General features: G+C 47.2%; 1 protein-coding gene across 2 annotated transcripts in view; it reads left to right on the top strand.

The window, feature by feature from the left end:
- PDPR (pyruvate dehydrogenase phosphatase regulatory subunit) overlaps positions 1-18,262 on the top strand; it is a 42,014-nt gene extending 23,752 nt beyond the window's left edge. For both annotated transcript variants that reach the window (XM_070952777.1, XM_070952776.1), the window contains exons 11-18: positions 2,055-2,210; positions 2,299-2,432; positions 4,170-4,318; positions 6,430-6,542; positions 11,474-11,568; positions 13,579-13,668; positions 14,889-15,071; positions 17,097-18,262. In XM_070952777.1, coding sequence (XP_070808878.1) covers positions 2,055-2,210; positions 2,299-2,432; positions 4,170-4,318; positions 6,430-6,542; positions 11,474-11,568; positions 13,579-13,668; positions 14,889-15,071; positions 17,097-17,501 — 1,325 coding nt within the window. In that variant the 3' untranslated portion in view covers positions 17,502-18,262. The remainder of the gene's footprint in view (positions 1-2,054; positions 2,211-2,298; positions 2,433-4,169; positions 4,319-6,429; positions 6,543-11,473; positions 11,569-13,578; positions 13,669-14,888; positions 15,072-17,096) is intronic.
- The last annotated feature ends 591 nt before the right edge of the window (positions 18,263-18,853 follow it).

Raw genomic sequence — 18,853 nt, 5'->3', positions numbered from 1 at the left:
GGTGGGCGAGGGGTTGAGCTCGTGTCCTGGCTGGCAGCTGGTGGTTCATTCATTAGAGGCTCTCAGGACAGCCATGCCATGAAGCTCAAGACTTTGGAAGCGGTTTCTCCATGGGTGGAAATATTTAATTTATTATTTTCCTTGGTTGCACAGTCAGCCAAATGCCTAGACTGGATTTGGCATTTTTATCCACCCATCAGGTCCTTCCCAAAGGTCTGGGATAGGAAAATGTTGCTGCCTGATGGCATTGCCACATGTTCTGCCCCAGCTACGAATCCCAAAGAACACAGCACACACAAACTCTGAGCAAAACTTAGTTTACTCAAATAACGCAGTTTTAGCAAATGCCGGCTGTTAATGAGCATTCTTAATAGCCTGCCAGAATTCCACAGATAAGATATTCAGAGTCTTAACTGGAGTTGGTAGAAAGCCCAGAAACAAGGTTTGCAGAGACATCCCAACGCGATGATTAGCGAACTAAAATTGTTTCCTGCAGCTTGTTACCAGCTGTGTACTTTCTTAAATAGGCTAAGGGAGTGGCCAATTAGCCCCAAGCCTTATTCTCGAGGAGACCTCCTCCTGAGGAGCCACTCCTGCCTTTTGGCAGCCCTGCGCGCCCGTGCATCGAGAAGAGGCTCCTCCTCTTCGTCCTCTTCACTTATGGGAGCTTCTGGAGGTTCTGAAGGCCCTGGCTGAATCCCTGCCTCTGGCACCACATCTTCTCCAGCCTCCTCACTGTCCGACTCGAGTGCCAGCTGCACACCAGCCTCCTCGCTGTTGGAATCAGCTACTAGCTGCACGGGCCACAACACCACAGGATGTAAGCTGTTCTGATTACAGCTGCCTTTTGCAACTGACGTGGTGATTTTATCAATGCCGATGGTGTTCAAGTGGTGCTCCAGATGTTTCAAGATTGCACCCAAGGCGCCTATTGCTATTGGTGTTAACTTTGCTTATCATTATTACTGAATCGCCAAGAAAGAGCAACCAAAACTCTTCTTGGCCTTTTCAGTGGTTTGGAACCTCTTGGGGAATCACATTCTCCTCCTGTTTTTAGGAAGGTTCATATTAACCATAGTTCAGTGGTGGGTTCCACCCGGTTCCGCCGAGCTGGTAGCGGTGACGATATGACATCACCGAACTGGTTCTGCCTGCCCCCCACCCCCAATCTATTGGGGGTGGGGGGCGTGTTATTCTTACCTTTTATTTGTCCCCCACCCCCAATCTATTGCTGCCTCCTGAGTCCCAGCTGATGGCTAGAGGGAAAAAAACTGTTTAAACTCTTGCTGTGGGGCTTCAAAGGGCTGCCCTACAGCTGATCAGTGTTAAAAGAAAACAAATGAGTAGACCAGTGCCTGCAAAAATAAATGAGTAGATCGGTACAGCTCTGCAATCAGTTAAAACCCTAGTAGACCAGTACACTTGCTAGCGCCTCATTAGGGCTGAAAAAAAGCTTCAGAAAAGCTACATTCGGAGTATAAGACACAAATTTTCAGCCTCTTTTAAGGGGGGGGAAAAGTGCGTCTTATACTCCAAAAGATACGGTACATGCTTTTCTTCATGACTACCTAAGTTGTCTTAAGAGATTAGAAAAGTACCTGTAGAAGAAAAAAAAATGTAGCTCAGGATTGAATTGTGGAGTCCTTGGTGCTCTCTGAGACACTGAGCATTGTGCTGGGAAGATGTTACCTACTCAGGCCTTGAAACATCTGGAAGAGTGTTTCTCAACCTTGGTAGCTTGAAGATGGGTGGACTTCAACTCCCAGAATCAAATACTGGTCTGGAAGGAAGCAACCAAGTTCGGAGAGCACTGAGGACTCCACACATTTAGTTCATGTTTTAGAGAACAGAAGGAACAACTGTTCCAAATCCAAAAGTCATTCCCTACAAGGAATTTTTTGAGTTTGGATTGATATCCTGGTGGTCTTTTTTACTGTTCAAGGTTGATCTGGGTGTTTGGGTGACTGTAAAAGGATATTCGGTCTGGATTGGGAAGATAATGCGCTGTGTCCCTTCCAGCACATTGATTCTGTGGTTCTGTGGCCCCTCTCCAGCCCTGATTTACGACTTAAAAGTTCCCCGCTGGGATTTCCAGACTGGCCGGCAACTCCGCACGTCTCCCCTTTACGACAGGCTGGACGCCCAGGGAGCGCGATGGATGGAGAAGCATGGCTTTGAGAGGGCAAAATTCTTTGTCCCTCCAGGGAAAGGTGAGAGTGATTTCCCCCTGGATGCACCCCAAAACCCTAGAGCCACGTTTGGGGGCCCATCCTGAGCCTTGTGCTTCCTCTCCTGCAGATTTGCTGGCTCTGGATCAGAGCAAGACGTTTTACAAGCCGGATTGGTTTGACATTGTGGGGGCAGAGGTCAAGTGCTGCAAAGAGGCCGTGTGTGTCATTGACATGTCCTCTTTCACCAAGTTCGAGATAAGCGTAAGTGCGTCTTCCTCCAGAGCTTTCCTTTTCATTTGGAAGCATTCCGTGTTTGTTTGCAGGGTGTCAGAAGTGCCACCTCCCTGCCAGTCTGCCATGAAGGGGGGAAGCTGGAAGGGCAGGCGAGGGCCTGGGGCAGAGGTGGGTTTCAGCAGGTTCTGACCAGTTCTGGAGAACCAGTAATGGAAATTTTGAGTAGAACCGGTAGTAAAAATTCTGACTGGCCCCGCCCCCATCTATTCTCTGCCTCCCGAGTCCCAACTGATCGGGAGGAAATGGGGATTTTGCAGTATCCTTCCCCTGGAGTCGGATGGGAATGGACATTTTACAGTATCCTTCCCCTTCCACATCCACCAAGCCGCATCCACAGAACCGGTAGTAAAAAATTTTGAAACCCACCACTGGCCTGGGGGAAAGGAAAACTGAAAACTGTGAGAACCAAGGTCGTTTCCCTGGGAGAAGAATGCCAACCCGTAGAGTGACCGTTTCCGAAATATCTCTTTTAAACTTGATTGGACCATGAGAGACACACCATGGGAAGGGACCAAGGGAGGAAAGTTAACTGGCAAAAGTCTGGCGCGAAATCTCAGCTCTGGCTTTACGCTTCTGTAACTCACTTGACTTCTAGTAAACTATACCTGTCTCAATAAATGGAGTTAAGGATCGTTTTTACTTAGAAGCCCAAGTTGATGCAGGTCTGACACAGAGACCTGATTTCAGACATAAATTTTTAAGCTTTGACTTTGGCTTAGTAGCATATTGTCAATGTAAGCAGTGGGGCATGAATGTAGTAAGTCTTTATTGCTTAGTGTCATTTACAATCCAACCAATTTGGGGCAGGGTAAAACTTTTAATTGCAAGTCCTAACTTTGTGTAACATGTGAAGCCATTCTATGCCTTGAGAAGGTAGAGATTATTTTTAGACAAGTTCAAAACACAAACATTGTGATCTGCCAGACTTGGTTTTAAGGTTAAGGACTTTTCATAGTTTTAGCTCCTTCCTTTTTGTTTCTTTTTGTTCTTGTTCCTGAGAACCAGTGGTTCACAAATAGGTGTCAGCTTTGGAAGCCATATTAGGCCAGAAGCTTCCATGCTGCCACTTTCTTCTCCTGTGTGGGGAAGTAGGAGGGGGGGGTGTTAGTAGAGGGGTTGTCTGTAGACATAATAGCATTCTTCCAAAGTCAGGGCTATCCTGCATCTGGAGAAGGAGTGGTCGGAGTGATGTCTCGAGATGGGACAGCGGTTGATTGGAGCATGTGATCGTCTGAGGAGTGAGGGGATGGTTTGGGGGGTTTTGATTTACTGAGGGAAAACCTGGACCTCTCAGATTCGGGTTTTCCCAGATGTGCCAGTTTACCTATTCTAGTAAATAGAACTTTAAAAAAATGCTTGCTTCAGAGTCTTTACTTGGAGTTGGGGGTTTTTCTGGAACGCTGACAATATGTTTCCTCTGGATGTGGAACTTCTATTTAAATTGTTCATAGATACACTGAACAGGTACCTTGGTGGCTGTTAATATCCAGGTACCAAGTTATCTCTGGATCAGAGGCGGTTTGGCTCCAAATGCCTCTACAGCAGAATAGTGCCAGGAGACACCATGTCTCCATCTCCTCTTGCAGGCAGCTGATAGGCATCAGATTGGCCACAGCGAGTACTAAAATGCGGGTGTCTGATGTGTCTAGGCCACCTCTGTCAAGCTGTTCTTACGTTTTGTGTTCCTTCTCCCACTTGCTGCAGTCCACGGGAGGACAAGCTTTGGAAATTCTGCAGTATCTCTTCTCCAACGACTTGGATGTGCCAGTTGGGCATATTGTGCATACGGGGATGCTCAATCACAACGGAGGGTATGAGAACGACTGCAGCATAGCCCGCCTGAACAAACGCAGGTAGGGTCTCCCAGCTACAGCCTGGCTTCGGCCTCTGGGGCCTTTGGTGACCTTGCCATCCATACCCAGAATCTGATTGAAGCCATGATGATGTCAGAATGATAAACTCAATGTGGCATCACTTGCATGATTATGTCACAGCTCATGATATTAGTGGACCATCGCTGTGGTTTCCCTTGGTTTCTATATAACATTTGTCTCCTTGGCTGCAGGCACAAAAAGAAATTGAATCACCCGAGTTTAACTTGAAAAAGGAGGCATCTTTCCCCATTCCATACTTTAATTCCATATAAACAGATTCAGAAGACAGTCCAGGAATTTCTATCTTTGCTTAGCCAAAATGTGTTGCACGTTCCTGGTTATTTTTCCTTAAACTCTGATCAGTGATGTTGTAAGGACTTGCCTCCCCCTCTTCACTCAAGAAAGCAGAGCTCTTGAAAGGATTGGCATTTCAAAAGGAAACTTTTATTGAGGGAAAGTGATAGCAAGACAAAGCAGGATCTGAGGATTCCCACACAATTCCGTTAGGTTAAAAGAGATAGAAACCCCTCCCCTCAGTCTAGTCCAGTGCAGGGCAAGCCAATCCGTAGGTGCAAAGTTGTTTTGACAACTTCAGGCTGAGAAGGTGATAAGTTGCTCCAGTTCTGAGACAAAACAGATGGCCTTCAATTCATTCCCTCCCCCCCTTGCATTTCCTGGAAGATAAATCAAAGTACAGGATAAGCAGGTAACAGGAAAAAGGTTATAAAGTGAGGAATGCCTCCAGGCCCTCCCCACCAGAATGGCAGCGTCCCAATGTATAGGGCCTGACACATGTAACCTGTAGTGTCAGGCCAGTCACCTGTGGTTTATCTGATAAATTATGGTTAAGCAGTCTTTTGATAGTGTGATATACACAACTGGGGCCTTGTGCACGCCTAGAGAACTGAATACTGTAGAATATATAAGGTGCTCATTGTATGGAAGGTGCCTTTCCAGAAATGAGACAAGCAAGAAAGTTGCTAAATGAAATAGAAACCTGTTTTTTTTTTAAAAAAAAATTTGATTTATATGCCGCCCTTCTCCGGGCAGCTTACAATGCGTTAAGCAATTGTTGTGATCAGAATTGGATAATGAACACCTGACTGGCCATTTTCATTGGCTGGCTCTTAAGACAGTTATGCTCTTTAATAAAATGGGTTATTTGGAAAAGGTGCTGCCACACTTTGTGTCCTACTCCTGGTTCCAAATACTGACTCACACACCCTTGCTATGTAATTCATATTTTACTCAAGGTCTAAGAGATAACAACAGCCAAAGCCTGCAAATCAAAGCAGAGTCTCTGACAAATGCTTGCCCTGAATGGTTAGCTTTTTAAAAGGAGAGTGCAGAGGAATAGTCCAAAATCAGTCCAAGGATCCAAGAGCTGGATCAGGGTTATCAGCTAGTCCAGAATTTCATAAGCAGAAGCTGCACAGATGCCACATAAGGTGCCAGAGATCAGATAGATGTTTCTGGCAAAGGAAACATGGGTCAAGAATTGCCTCTTAAAATCAGGCTGGAATCAGCTGTCATTAAGCAAGAGATTTACTCCCTTGCTTGGCAAGAACCCCTCTCCCTCCTGGAGTTCATTTTGGGATTGCCCTTGCTTTTGGAGAAGGGCAGTTAAGAAATAGAAAATATAAATAAATAAGAAGAAACCTCATAGAACAGGGGTCTCCAACCTGGGTCACTTTAAGACTTGTGGACTTCAACTCTCAGAGTTCTTTGCTGGCTGAGGAATTCTGGGAGTTGAAGCCTTAAAGTGGCCAAGGTTGGAGACCCCTGTTATAGAACATCTCTGTCCTCCTCTCTGGAGGCAGGGACTGGGAAGCCTTACATTGTCCAATTGTTCCAGGTGCTCAGGTGGTGCCTGACTTGACCAGGTGCTACAGGTGATTCCTGTCTTTCTCTCTCCTGAGGCTGACATTCCACAGACTTTTGCTGGAGCAGCATCTTCAGCATCCTGGGCATAACACTCTGCCTGATGGAATAAATAATGAAGTGTTATCTGACAGCATCTTTTCGGAAAACTTTGTATAAAAATGGTCCTCTTTGGGTTTAAATGCGCTTCTCTGTGTTTCATACTGCAGCTTCTTCATGATTTCCCCCACAGACCAGCAGGTTCACTGCTGGGCCTGGTTGAAGAAGCACATGCCCAAAGACAGCAACCTCTTCTTGGAAGACGTAACCTGGAAATACACAGGTGAGGGGAGCTGCCAGCTGCTGGCCCAGCTGGTGTGGTCTGGAACTCCTCTGGACCAGGGCGGAGTCTTTCTCCAAGGCAGTGTTTCTCAACCTTGGTAGCTTGAAGATGGGTGGACTTCAACTCCCAGAATCCCCCAGCCAGCGCACTGGCTGGGGGATTCTGGGAGTTGAAGTCCACCCATCTTCAAGCTACCAAGGTTGAGAAACACTGCTCCAAGGGAACCTCAGATTCTGCAGGCTGGCCTGCTGTTTTGTTTGCCGGGCCTGCCTCTCCTCTCCATTCAAGAAAGCAGAACTCTTGAAACAATTACCATTTCAAAAGGAACCTTTTATTGAAGGAAAGTGATAGCACGACAAAGGAAGCAGGATCTGAGGATTCCCATGCAATTCCATTAGGTTAAACTAATTAGAAACCCCTCCCCTCAGACTGGTGTTGAATAAGCCAATCCGCAGGTGCAAAGTTGTTTTGAGAATTGCAGGCTGAGAAGAATTTTTTTTTCAGAAACAATCTTGGTACACGAGATGCCCTATTCAGCATTCAAGTTCTTGTGCAGCGCTGTAGAGATGCCAGTCACAGTGTTTACATGTGATTCATCGATTTTGAAAAAGCATTTGATAAAATAAGACACAGCAAACTATTACAAATCCTGAAACAAGTGGGACTAGATGACAAAGACATCCGAATCATAAAGAATCTATATTGGCATCAGGTAGCAAATGTGAGACTAGGCCAGAAATACTCAGATGATGCAGAAATACGAACAGGGGTCAGACAGGGCTGTATCCCTGTTATTTAATATCTACTCTGAGTCAATTTTCAACGAAGCATTGGAAAACATTGATGCTGGCCTCAAAGTAAATGGTGTTCAGATCAACAATTTAAGATATGCTGATGATACAGTTCTGCTTGCCAGTAAGCATGAAGACCTTCAGCTCCTCATCAACAGAGTCTCAGAAATATCTGAAAAATATGGCTTGAAGCTTAACACCTCAAAAACCAAGATCATGGTCGTCAGCAAACAACCCATTAATTTACCACTGATAAATTTGGAAGGAATACCATTAGAAAAAGTTGAAAGGTTCACCTACCTCGGTTCTAATTTACTTGAAAGCTGGGACATGATCAGTGAAGTAAAGACAAGGACAGAGAAAGCTCGAGCAGCATTCTTCAAAATAAAAAAGATCTTCTGCAGTCACGACATATAAGCCTAAGGCTGAAAATCAGGCTTGTCAGATGTTACATCTTTTCTATCCTGCTCTACGGAGGTTTCTGACAGAAAACCACTTGAAGAAACTAGAAACATTTGAAATGTGGATTTACAGACAACTATTACGTATAAACTGGGTTAACAAAATCACAAATGAGGTGATAAGCCGCCTGGGAAAGCAAAGAGAAATCATCAAAGCCATTAAAAAGGGAAAGTTAGAATATTTCGGACATGGGATGCGACACCCAGAAAAATTCGGCATCCTTCACTTAAGGAAGGCAGGGAAAGATTGAAGGCAAAGGAGATCCAGGCAGAAGAAGAACATCATGGCTTCAAAACCTAAGGGACCGGTTTGGACAGAACTCAGCAGCACTTTTTCATACGGCTATTGGCAAAAATAGGATTGCCAACATGATCGCCAACGTCGGATGATGGATATGGCAGAAGGAGGAGAAGGAGAAGGAGAAGAGGAAGAGGAAGAAGAAGAAGGCTGAGAAGGTGATAAGATTGCTGGAGGCTTCGGAGCTGAGACAAAACAGATGGCCCTACCCCCCCCCCCCTTACATTCCCAAGAAGATAAACCAGAAGATAAGTACAGGATAGATAGACAACAGGAAAAAGGCTATAAACTATAAAGAATGCACCCAGGCCTCCTCCCCACCAGAATGGCAATGTCCCGATAGGGATCTATGACACTGATCTGGAACAGATCTCCAGTCAGGGGAATCGGTGTCCCTGCCCACTTGGTTGGAATCTCTGAGCCAATGACCATCCATCCAGAGGAGCCTCAGCTCTCTGGGTTCCTGAAACTGAGCGAGTCAGGCATTCAGCAATGACTTGTTTCCTGCTGGGCCTTTTCACCTTTAGCATTTTTCAGAGCAAAAACCATAAATACAGCAAATAGGTTTTAAACTGACAACGGATACGCAAGGCTTGTTGTGTCTCTTGGTTAGCGTGTCAGCGGCAGATCCAAGTTGGCGCCTTTATTTGTCTCTTTCCCTTATTATTTTTACAAATCACTCAAGGCAGCGAACATATCCAATACACATCCCTCTTCTTTGCCCCACAAAAACAACTCTGTGTGGTGGGTTGGGCTGAGAGAAAGTGACTGGCCCAAAATCACCTGCCGGCTTTTATGCCTAAGGCAGGACTATAGCACTTAACAGATTAACAGAGTTGGAAGGGACCTTATAGGTCATCTAGTCCAACCCCTCACTCAAGCAGGAGACCCTACACCATTTCTGACTGGCAGTCCAGTCTCTTCTTGAAAGCCTCCAGTGATGAAGCTCCCACAACTTCTGAAGGCAACTTCTCTTCCATGGGTTGATGGTTCTCACTGTCAGAAAGTTCCTTCTCATTTCTAGGTTGAATCTCCCCTTGATCAGTTTCCATCCATTATTCCTTGTCTGCCCTTCAGGTGCTTTAGAAAACAGCTTGACCCCCTCCTCTCTGTGACAGCCCTCAAATATTGGAAGAGTGCTGTCATGTCTCCCCTGGTCCTTCTCTTCACTAGACTAGCCATGCCCAGTTCCTGTAACTGTTCTTCATATGTTTTAGTCTCCAGTCCCCTCATCATCCTGGTTGCTCTTCTCTGCACTTTTTCTAGAGTCTCAGCATCATTTTTATAGTGTGGTGACCAAAACTGGATGCAGGACTCTAGGTGTGGCCTTACTAAGGCTTTATAGAGTGGTGTTAGTACCTCCCTTGATCCTGATTGTATCCCTCTGTTAATGCAATTTAGGATTGCATTGGCTTTTTTAGCTGCAGCTGCACATTGCTGGCTCATATTTAGCTGATTGTCCACTAGGACTCCAAGATCCCTCTCACAGTTACTGCTATTAAGCCTGGTTTTATTACTAAGCAATAGCACTTAGTCTTATGTACAGCCCTCTCTAAGCAGTTTACAGAGTCAGCCTCCTGCCTCCAACAATCTGGGTCCTCAGTTTACCCAACCTGGAGTCAACCTGGAGCCTGGTGAGATTCGAACTGCCAAATTGCAGTTAGCCGGCAGCCAGCAGAACTAGCCTGCAGTACTGCACTCTAACCACTGTGCCACCACGGCTCTATAATTCACAATCTCCTTGTTTGTAGTCTGGTGCCTTAAGCACTAGACCAGGGATCTGCAACCTTAAACACTCAAAGAGCCATTTGGACCTGTTTCCCACAGAAAATCAGGTTCGCCTGATCCGCCAGTTGCGTCCCTTTCTAGATCGGGACTCCCTACGCACAGTCACTCATGCCCTCGTTACCTCTCGTCTGGACTATTGCAACGCTCTCTACATGGGGCTCCCCTTGAGGTGCACTCAGAGGCTCCAACTGGCTCAGAGTGCGGCCGCGCGGGTGGTTATGGGAGCGACATGGAGTTCCCAGGTAACACCTCTCCTGCGCGAGCTGCACTGGCTCCCGGTGGTATTCCGGGTGCGCTTCAAGGTTCTGGTTATCACCTTTAAAGCGCTCCATGGCTTAGGACCTGGTTACTTACGGGACTGCCTGCTACCACCAATAGCCTCCCACCGGCCAGTACGCTCCCATAGAGAGGGGCTCCTCCAGGTGCCATTGGCCAAACAATGTTGGCTATCGGCCCCTAGGGGGAGAGCCTTCTCTGTGGGGGCACCTACGATCTGGAATGAGCTCCTCCCGGAGATACAGAGGATCCCGGATCTGCGCACCTTACACCGTGCGCTTAAGACTCTTCTATTTCATCAAGCTGGCCTGGCCTAAATCTTCCCCCTTTTAATGTGGAAATTTTAAATTTGTTTTAATTATAGGGTTATGGGTAAGGCGTTTTAAATTGGGGAGCCATTTTGGATTTAATTTTGTTTTAAATGTATTTTAATGTTTATATTGTATGTTTTTTAATCTTGGCTGTTCACCGCTCTGAGTCCTTCGGGAGAGGGGGCGGTATAAAAATTTAATAAATATAAATATAATATAAATATAAAAGAAAACACCGGGAGCCACAAAACCTGGCTGGGCCTGGCCAACTCGATGTCACTCACTTCCACCAGTCACCTAGCCACGCCTACCCAGCCGGTCATTAGGGCAGAGAACCAGTTGCTAAAAAACACCGGGAACCACAAAACCCTTTTGACATATCTCTCTCTCCCCTCCCTCCCTCCCCCCCCCCCTCTCCCTCTCTCTCTGTATCTCTCTGTCTCTGCCCTGGCCCTTTCTCCATCCCCCACGGTCATCCTTACCTTCTTAGGCTTGGCAAGAAGTAACTGGGAGGGGAGGGCAAGGGATGGGGTGGGGCTAGCCAGTGGTGGAATCACCTGACATGGAGCCACAGTAGAGGGCCAAAGAACCGCATGTGGCTCCAGAGCCGCAGGTTGCTGACCCCTGCACTAGACCAAACCGGCTCTCCCATCCGTGGCTGCCATGATATGGGGTGGACAGTTGATGTTGTTCTCATATCCCAGAGGCCTAACCCAAAAGTTGGCTGAGAAGAGTTGCTCAACATGGGCTTCAGCGTTTGGCAGAGGTGGGTGCTTGTTTTGGAAGGCTGGAAAAGATCTAAGAACTTGCCTTATCTTTTCCCATTTAAGTGGTCTCCTCTCACCCAGATGAAATCCGATAGCAGATTCCGAATCCTTTCCCAGCTTTTGCTGATTTGTGTTGCGCTGAGAAGCTGCAAAGAGAAGAGTGAGGGAAGTAATGGGGCAAGGCTTCCTATTCTGCAGTTGCCTCGGATGCTGAATTCTTCTCCTTTTATTTCCTCCAGCCTTGAATCTGATTGGCCCACGGGCCATGGATGTCCTGTCGGAGCTCTCCTATGCACCCATGACGCCCGAACACTTCCCTTCCCTCTTTTGTAAGGTAGGGGACTTTCTTCCTTCTTATGCAGATGCTTACAGGTAGTCCTCGATTTACGACTTCAGTTGGTCAGAAAATTCATCATGAAGCAGTGCAGTCATTAAGTGAGGAATCCACACGGTTGATATTTGCAACTTTGCTTGCAGGCTTCGCCATTGGTTTTGCTTGTCGGAAGCCAGCTTGCCTCAGTTATAAGATGCCTCATTGAACAAATGGGCTTTTTGTAGCTACTCTTCCATCTTTTCCTTTGTGCAAAGGAATCAGTAGCCATGGCAACAGCCCTTGGGCTTATATACTGCTTCATGGCGCTTTCCATCCTTCTCTAAGAGGTTTACAGAGTCAGACTCTTGCCGCCAACAATCTGGGTCCTCGTTTTAACGACCTCGGAAGGATGGAAGGCTGAGCCAACCTTGAGTCAGTGAGAATTGAACTCCTGGCAGTGGGCAGAGTTAGCCTGCAATATTTCATTCTAGCCACTGCTCATCATGGATGGATGGATGGATGGATGGATGGATGGATGGATGGGAAGGAAGAAAGGAGGGAGGGAGGAAGGAGTAGCACTTAAACTTATATATCGCTTCACAGTGCTTTCCAGCCCTCTCTAAGCGGTTTTACAGAGTCAGCCTCTTGGCCCCAACAATCTGGCTCTTCAATTTACCGACCTCGGAAGGATGGAAGGCTGAGTCAACCTCTTGAGCCAGTCAGCATCGAACTCCTGTCAGTGGGCAGAGTTAGTTTGCAATACTGCATTTTAACCACTGTGCACCATGGGTGGGTGAGAGGAAGGAAGGAAGAAAGGGAAGAAAGGAAGGAAGGAAGGAAGGAAGGAAGGAAGGAAGGAAGGAAGGAAGGAAGGAAGGAAGGAATGAATAGCAACAGCCCTTGGACTTATATACCGCTTCACAGTGCTTTCCAGCCCTCTCTAAGCGGTTTACAGAGTCAGCCTCTAACCCCCAACAATCTAGGTCCTCATTTGACCAACCTTGGAAGGATAGAGGGCTGAGTCAACCTTGAGCTGGTCAGGATCAAACTCTTGGCAGTCGGCAGAGTCAGCCTGCAATACTGCATTCAAACCACTGTGCCACCACGGCTCACCTCGGTAGGAGTGATCCTTGAGTATGATGGCAGTTCAGGTTGGGATTGCCCTTGCTAAATGATGCAGTTGCAAAGTGTGACACCATATGATTGTATCACTTAGCGACAACAATCCTGCCAGCCCCTGTTGCGACTGTAACCTCATGACCATGTAGGTTGTTAAGTGGGAAGAGGCGGGAGGCTTAGTTAAGGAGCACAGGGGATGGTGTGTGTGTGCTGGGGAGTGTGGCACAGCTGGCTGGGGAATTCTGGGAGTTGAAGTCCACCTTTCTTAAAGTTGCCAGAGATGAGAAACGCTGGCCTAGAAAACGTTCTAAGACTAGAGAAGAGGTGTGCCCTGTCAGGGCACTAATTAATCCCATTCTGCTTTTGGGTAATCGCACCTTGATTTAGAGACGTGGATCGAGGCTTTTCCCTTGAAGCATACTTTAAGAAAATGAACCCCGAAGATATTTTCTAAGAAAAACTCATTTATTTGTTATAAAGAAAATAAAACATCTTACTAATCTAAATAATTACATTTTGGCAACATTCCTACCGGCCATCTCTCTGTGGTCGGACCTCTTGGCAAGAGAACAAAGAGAAGTGTGAAGTAGAAAGAAAGGAATGCGGACATGTGTAGTTAGCTTACTGATAAGAAATTTGGCAAGCTACGGAAAGTCTTAGAGTCCAAAAATATGAGCTCATCTGGTAAATACAAAAACCCAGTGACATGCCCCTCCTCCATTCTGCAAGTCACCCACATTTTGATCTTAAGCGCTGGGCCCAGTTTCTTCTGGTGCAGAATGTCAGTTTGTGTCATCCCCCGATTTAAATCTGTTCCTTGCTGGTTTAACTATGGTCAAGTGAACCCCAGCTTTCCTTTGTCTTTGGAATTTTGTTCTGGATGTATAAACTGGCTTGTCCCTCTTTCTGCAGGAGATGAGTGTCGGCTATGCCAACGGCATCCGTGTCATGAGTATGACGCACACGGGAGAGCCCGGTTTCATGCTTTACATCCCCATCGAGGTGAGTGGGGCGTGTGGTTTGAAGGTCCATCTTCACTCTGTTGGGGGGGGGGCTTATACCTAAGAGGGCCTAATCCCCAGATAGCATGACGTCATCCACAATATTTGTTTAAGAACTTTTGTACTAAAAAGTACAGGTGGTCCTGGAGTTACGACCACAGTTGAGCCCAAATTTATGTTGCTTTAGTGAAAACTTCATTAAGTGAGTTTGGCCCATTTTACGACTTTTCTTGCCACCCTTGTTAAGCGAATCACTACAGTTGATAAGGATAGTCACCCGGTTGTTAAGTGAATCTTCGCTTCCCCGTTGATTTTGCTTGTCAGAAGGTCGCAAAAGGGGATGGTCACTAAATGAACTGTTGTAAGTCAAAGACTACCTGTGCCTAGACGGTGCCTGTATCATCTTTTCAGGTTCCTAAATTAAGCCAGGGAAGTTGGTTTGGGGAAGTGGCACTTAGAGGCCACGTTGGGCAAGGCCGGTCTATGCTCAGCTCGTCGGCCGTGTTATCGGAGGTCATTGACCAAGACTTACGTCTTGAAGAGACAAGTGACCACGGAACGCTATCAGCCTTCGGTTTCCAGGCTGGTTATTTAAATGCCCCTTGTTCTGACCTAGGCTTCCCAAGAGCATGAAGCAGACTCCTTGTCCCGACAAAAACCTGTTTTTATTAAGTTACTGTGAATTCTTCTCATTCACATCCAGAAAAGTCTTTCAAGGGTGAATTTACAATCACAGACCTTATCTGGCTTGGAGAGCTGCCAGGCCGATATCTTCAAAACTTGGCAAGGAGTCTCTGAGAGTCACGAACCAATTAAGCAAATTGATTGTCTCCTGCAAACTCCACTCCCCTTTCGCTCCTCTTTTATTCCCTCTGGGAGGGGCCCTTCATCGTCCACCTGTGGCCTTACTCCCGAGTCAACCCTTGTTCTTTAGCTGTTCCCTTCATCTGGCAACTCTGTGCATGCGCACACTGGGAACAGGCTCCAGCTGTTCATCTGCCTCACTGATGTCTGACTCCGAAGGCAGCTGATAACTGTCAGACGGCCCTGGCCCCCTCTCTGCCTCCGACGCAGGGCCCTCAATCAGAGCCTTCTCCAGACTCCAGGACTGGCCCATGTTCCTCCCCAACCTCCTCACTGTCCGAATCTGTTGCCAGATCTGCTGGCCGCTGGCAGCCACAACACCCCTCTCCTCTCTCTCTCTCTCTCCCCCTTTTGCAGTATGCCCTCCACGTGTACAATGAGGTGATGAGCGTGGGGCAGAAGTATGGGATCCGGAACTCTGGCTATTACGCCCTCCGCAGCTTGCGCATTGAGAAGTTTTTTGCCTTCTGGGGACAAGACCTGGACGCTTTCACCACCCCTATGGAATGCGGGCGAGAATTCCGGGTGAAGCTGGACAAGGTGAGGAGGGGTGGTCTCTCTAACAGCAGGCTTGGTGGGAGTGAGTAGCCTCGAGAAACAGGGCCCCAGTTTCTAGCATTGGGGCTGTCGGCCTCCCGCCACCTCCAGTTGCTGCCCCCTTAGGGTGCCAACACAGAAGGTTCCAAGTTAGGCTTGTGGGTTGAGAGTGGGCCATGCACAAAGGAGTCCTCAACATACCATTTATGTTCCTCAAAATACTTTAAGGGTATTTATTCCTTTCAGCCAGGGGTCTCCAACCTTGGCAACATTAAGACTTGTGGACTTCCCCAGCATGGCTGACGGGGGAAATCTGGGAGTTGAAATCCACAAGTCTTAATGTTGCCAAGGTTGGATGCTCTTACTTTAAGCCCAACATCCCCCATGGCAGGAGCATTTAAGGTGTTAATCTTCAAGAATTAGGGGATTGAAACAGACCCAACATTTCAGCCCAGCTGTTCCAGGACTGTCATGTCCCCCCCCCCCCCCAAAAAAAAAAAGTTGTAGCCAACTTCTGCATTACAACCACAGATTCTTTGGGTGGCCTGGGAAAATGTTTGTCATTCCCCACCCCTTCTCTCCCCACCCCCCGAAAACGGTATTAACTTGCTTCATGCTCTTGTGAGACGTACGAAGTAAACTTCATGTCAAGTATGTGTCAACCGTCCCACTGAGTCGTCTAGCAAAGAAAGACCCCTGGCTGTTCGTCTTTGCCAAGAGTACACTTTACCGAAGCTTAAAGGGTTATAGAAGTAGCAAAGCTGAATCTGAGGTTTTCACGCACCAACAATACAAAGTAAATTCTCCTCTTCCATCCCCTGGCAATCCCTCTGTTATTTGTAAACAGCCAATCAGGTGCTTGTATATTGTTTAGGAAACAGGCGCTGGGTTCCTAGCTCTGTATATTGTTAGTTGACCTTGGCTGGCTGAAGCTTCTCACAAGGCTCAGCTGGGCTTTCATCCCCCCCTACTTCCTTACAGTCCAATCTCCCCCCTCCCCTCCATCGCTAATGTCAGGCCGTCAGTTCCTGAAGCTTGGATAGGAGAGAGGCAGCCATGACAGTTTGCTTCTAAGAAGTATGAAAATCCCAGCATCACGAACAACTTTGGAATAGAATAGAATAGAATAGAATAGAATAGAATAGAATAGAATAGAATAGAATAGAATAGAATAGAATAGAATAGAATAGAATGAGGAGAGGAGAGGAGAGAAAGGAGAATAGAATAGAATAGAATAGAATAGAATAGAATAGAATAGAATAGAATAGAATAGAATAGAATAGAATAGAATAGAATAGAATAAGAGGAGAGGAGAGGAGAGGAGAGGAGAGGAGAGGAGAGGAGTGAAAGGAGAATATAGAATAGAATAGAATAGAATAGAATAGAATAGAATAGAATAGAATAGAATAGAATAGAATAGAATAGAATATACACAAATTGGCATACATTAAAATGAAATTTTGTTGCATACAGCTCTCAGTGGGTATGCCTCAAATATACACTACATAAACATGACTAAATAAATAAATACAAAATTATCCATATACCCACATATATTATATGACACGGAGAAACAACACACTCTAGTTCGGATGTATACATGTACATGGTAAGAGAAACGAATCCTGTGAGTTTACCAGACGGATGCCATGGGAACAAAGCTGTTACAGAATCTGGTAGTCGTGCTAGAAATACTTTGAAACCTCCTCCCAGAGGGGAGCAACAGAAACAGACTGTAAAGTGGGTGTGTGGGGTCTCTAATAGTGCTTTGAGCTCTAAGCACATAGTGCTTATAAGCAGCATCCTGAATAACAGGAAGCGAGCTTCCTATAATCTCCGCTGTCCTCATCACTCTCTGTAGGGACTTTCTATCTGAGGCACAGCAGCCACCGAACCAAACAATAATGCAGTTTGTTAAAACACTTGTCAGTGGGTTGGTGGCCAAGTGGATCTTTCCCAGCAGTAAGTGGACAAAAGAGTTGAAGTGGGTTGAATCCCATCTCCTGACATCTCTCTCTCTCTCATCAGGGCATGGATTTCATTGGGAGGGACGCGCTGATGGCTCAGAAGCAGGAAGGGGTCTACAAGCGCTTCACCATGTTCATCCTGGAAGACCATAACACCGACCTGGACTTGTGGCCCTGGTGGGGGGAACCCATCTATCGCAACGGCTGCTACGTGGGCAAGACCACCAGCAGCGCTTACAGTTACACACTGGAGCGGCATGTCTGCCTGGGCTTCGTTCAAAACCTGGACCCCGAGACCGGCAAGGAGCAGCTGGTCACCCCAGACTTTGTCAACCGGGGCGAATATGAGATTGACATTGCGGGACAGCGCTTCCAAGCCAAGGCCAAGCTGTATCCCTTCAGCTCCCTCTTCACCTCCCGCCGGCGCAAGGACGAGATGGAATTCAGCGGCTTCCAGGGAAAATAATCCCACGAAGCGCCAGACTTTTCCCACATTGCTCTTTGGACTTCTTAAGACTTCCTGGTCTGTTACATTTTCTATATTTTAATCCTTTTCCTTCCTTCCTTTCCCAAAGTGATCCTGCAGCTCCCAACCTAAAGGGGTATTTATGAGGCCGAGGTGCGACCCTCTGTTTCCGGAGCAAGCAGAGACTTCCTTGGGATCCCTCAGCCATCATGGAGAGTTCGAGGTCTGGGGAATTTGGCGGGACCCCTTGGGATCTGGAATGGCCTGCAGAGTGAGACCTGTTGCTTGCTATGGGCACCTGCTAACATGAAAACATTCTGGTCCTACCAGCCTCCCTTCAAGAGGGGTCAATAGAAATGGCAAGAGGATTATCTCATCTTTATCTCCAGCGTAGGAGATGGGGCATTCTGTTAGCAAGAGGCTCTTGGTAGTTTTGGCGTGCATCTGCATCGATCTATGGGACCCTCAGGAAGTCCTTCAGATAGGAATAGAGCCGCCTGAGGTTACTCATCTCCTCCTAGCAGCCCTTTGCTCCCTCTTCAGGACCTATTTCATGAGAGCTGCTTTTGGTTCTGCTGCCTCTCGGGTCGTTGTCCTGTCATGGCCAACTCCTTCTTGGGTGCCCTCCAGAGACGTGGACTTCAGCTCCCAGGATTCTCGGCACAGACATGGGAGATAATGAGAGACTGCAAGGCAGCTGGGCCGGAGGAAGCCGTTTCCTTGCATATCTGCAGCTTGTGCAATAGACGGGGGGGTGAGAGGGGGTCGGGGGGTGTTTCAGACTTTGGGGTAAGCAGCTTGCTCCATAATTTTTAAGGCTGATCCAACATGGAGCTCGCTTTGGGATTTAACCATTGTTCCCCCTCATCCCCACAAAAACTTCGTATTTGGCCCAAAATGATGCCAGCCCTGCAGCCCTCAACCCTGGTGATCATCTCATCAGCATGAGGTCGGGCAATTCCGCAACCCACCTGGAGGCTTCTTTCCCCATCACTTTTGGAGCTCCAAAGGCCCACCAAGATTCTGCCACAAACCCAAAAGGCCACAGCAGTGCAGCTTTTTGCTTGGTGGGAAGTCCAGATGAGCAGTGATGAAGTCCTCTTGTGGTGCTTCTGGCAGGCTTAACGCTTTGCCTCTTTTTCTCCTATCCCGGCCACCCACAGGGGGGGCGGGGGGGTGGGTCTCTCACCAATTCTTGGCCAGGAAGGCTGGCTCTTTTGGACACCTAGCCTCTTCTCTCCCCAGTGCTTAACGCATTGTAAGCCGCCCTGAGTCTCCGGAGAAGGGCGGCATATAAATCAAATTTAAAAAAAAAGAAAAAAAGGGGAATAAGCGACCACTTTGTAGGTCTT

Source organism: Pituophis catenifer, unplaced genomic scaffold, assembly GCF_029215685.1.
Source record: "Pituophis catenifer annectens isolate HBS135680 unplaced genomic scaffold, rPitCat1.0.hap2 SCAF_13, whole genome shotgun sequence".
Classification (NCBI taxonomy): Eukaryota; Metazoa; Chordata; class Lepidosauria; order Squamata; family Colubridae; genus Pituophis; species Pituophis catenifer.
The sequence above is the reverse complement of the archived record's forward strand: the minus strand, read 5'-3'. Positions and strand labels throughout refer to the sequence as shown.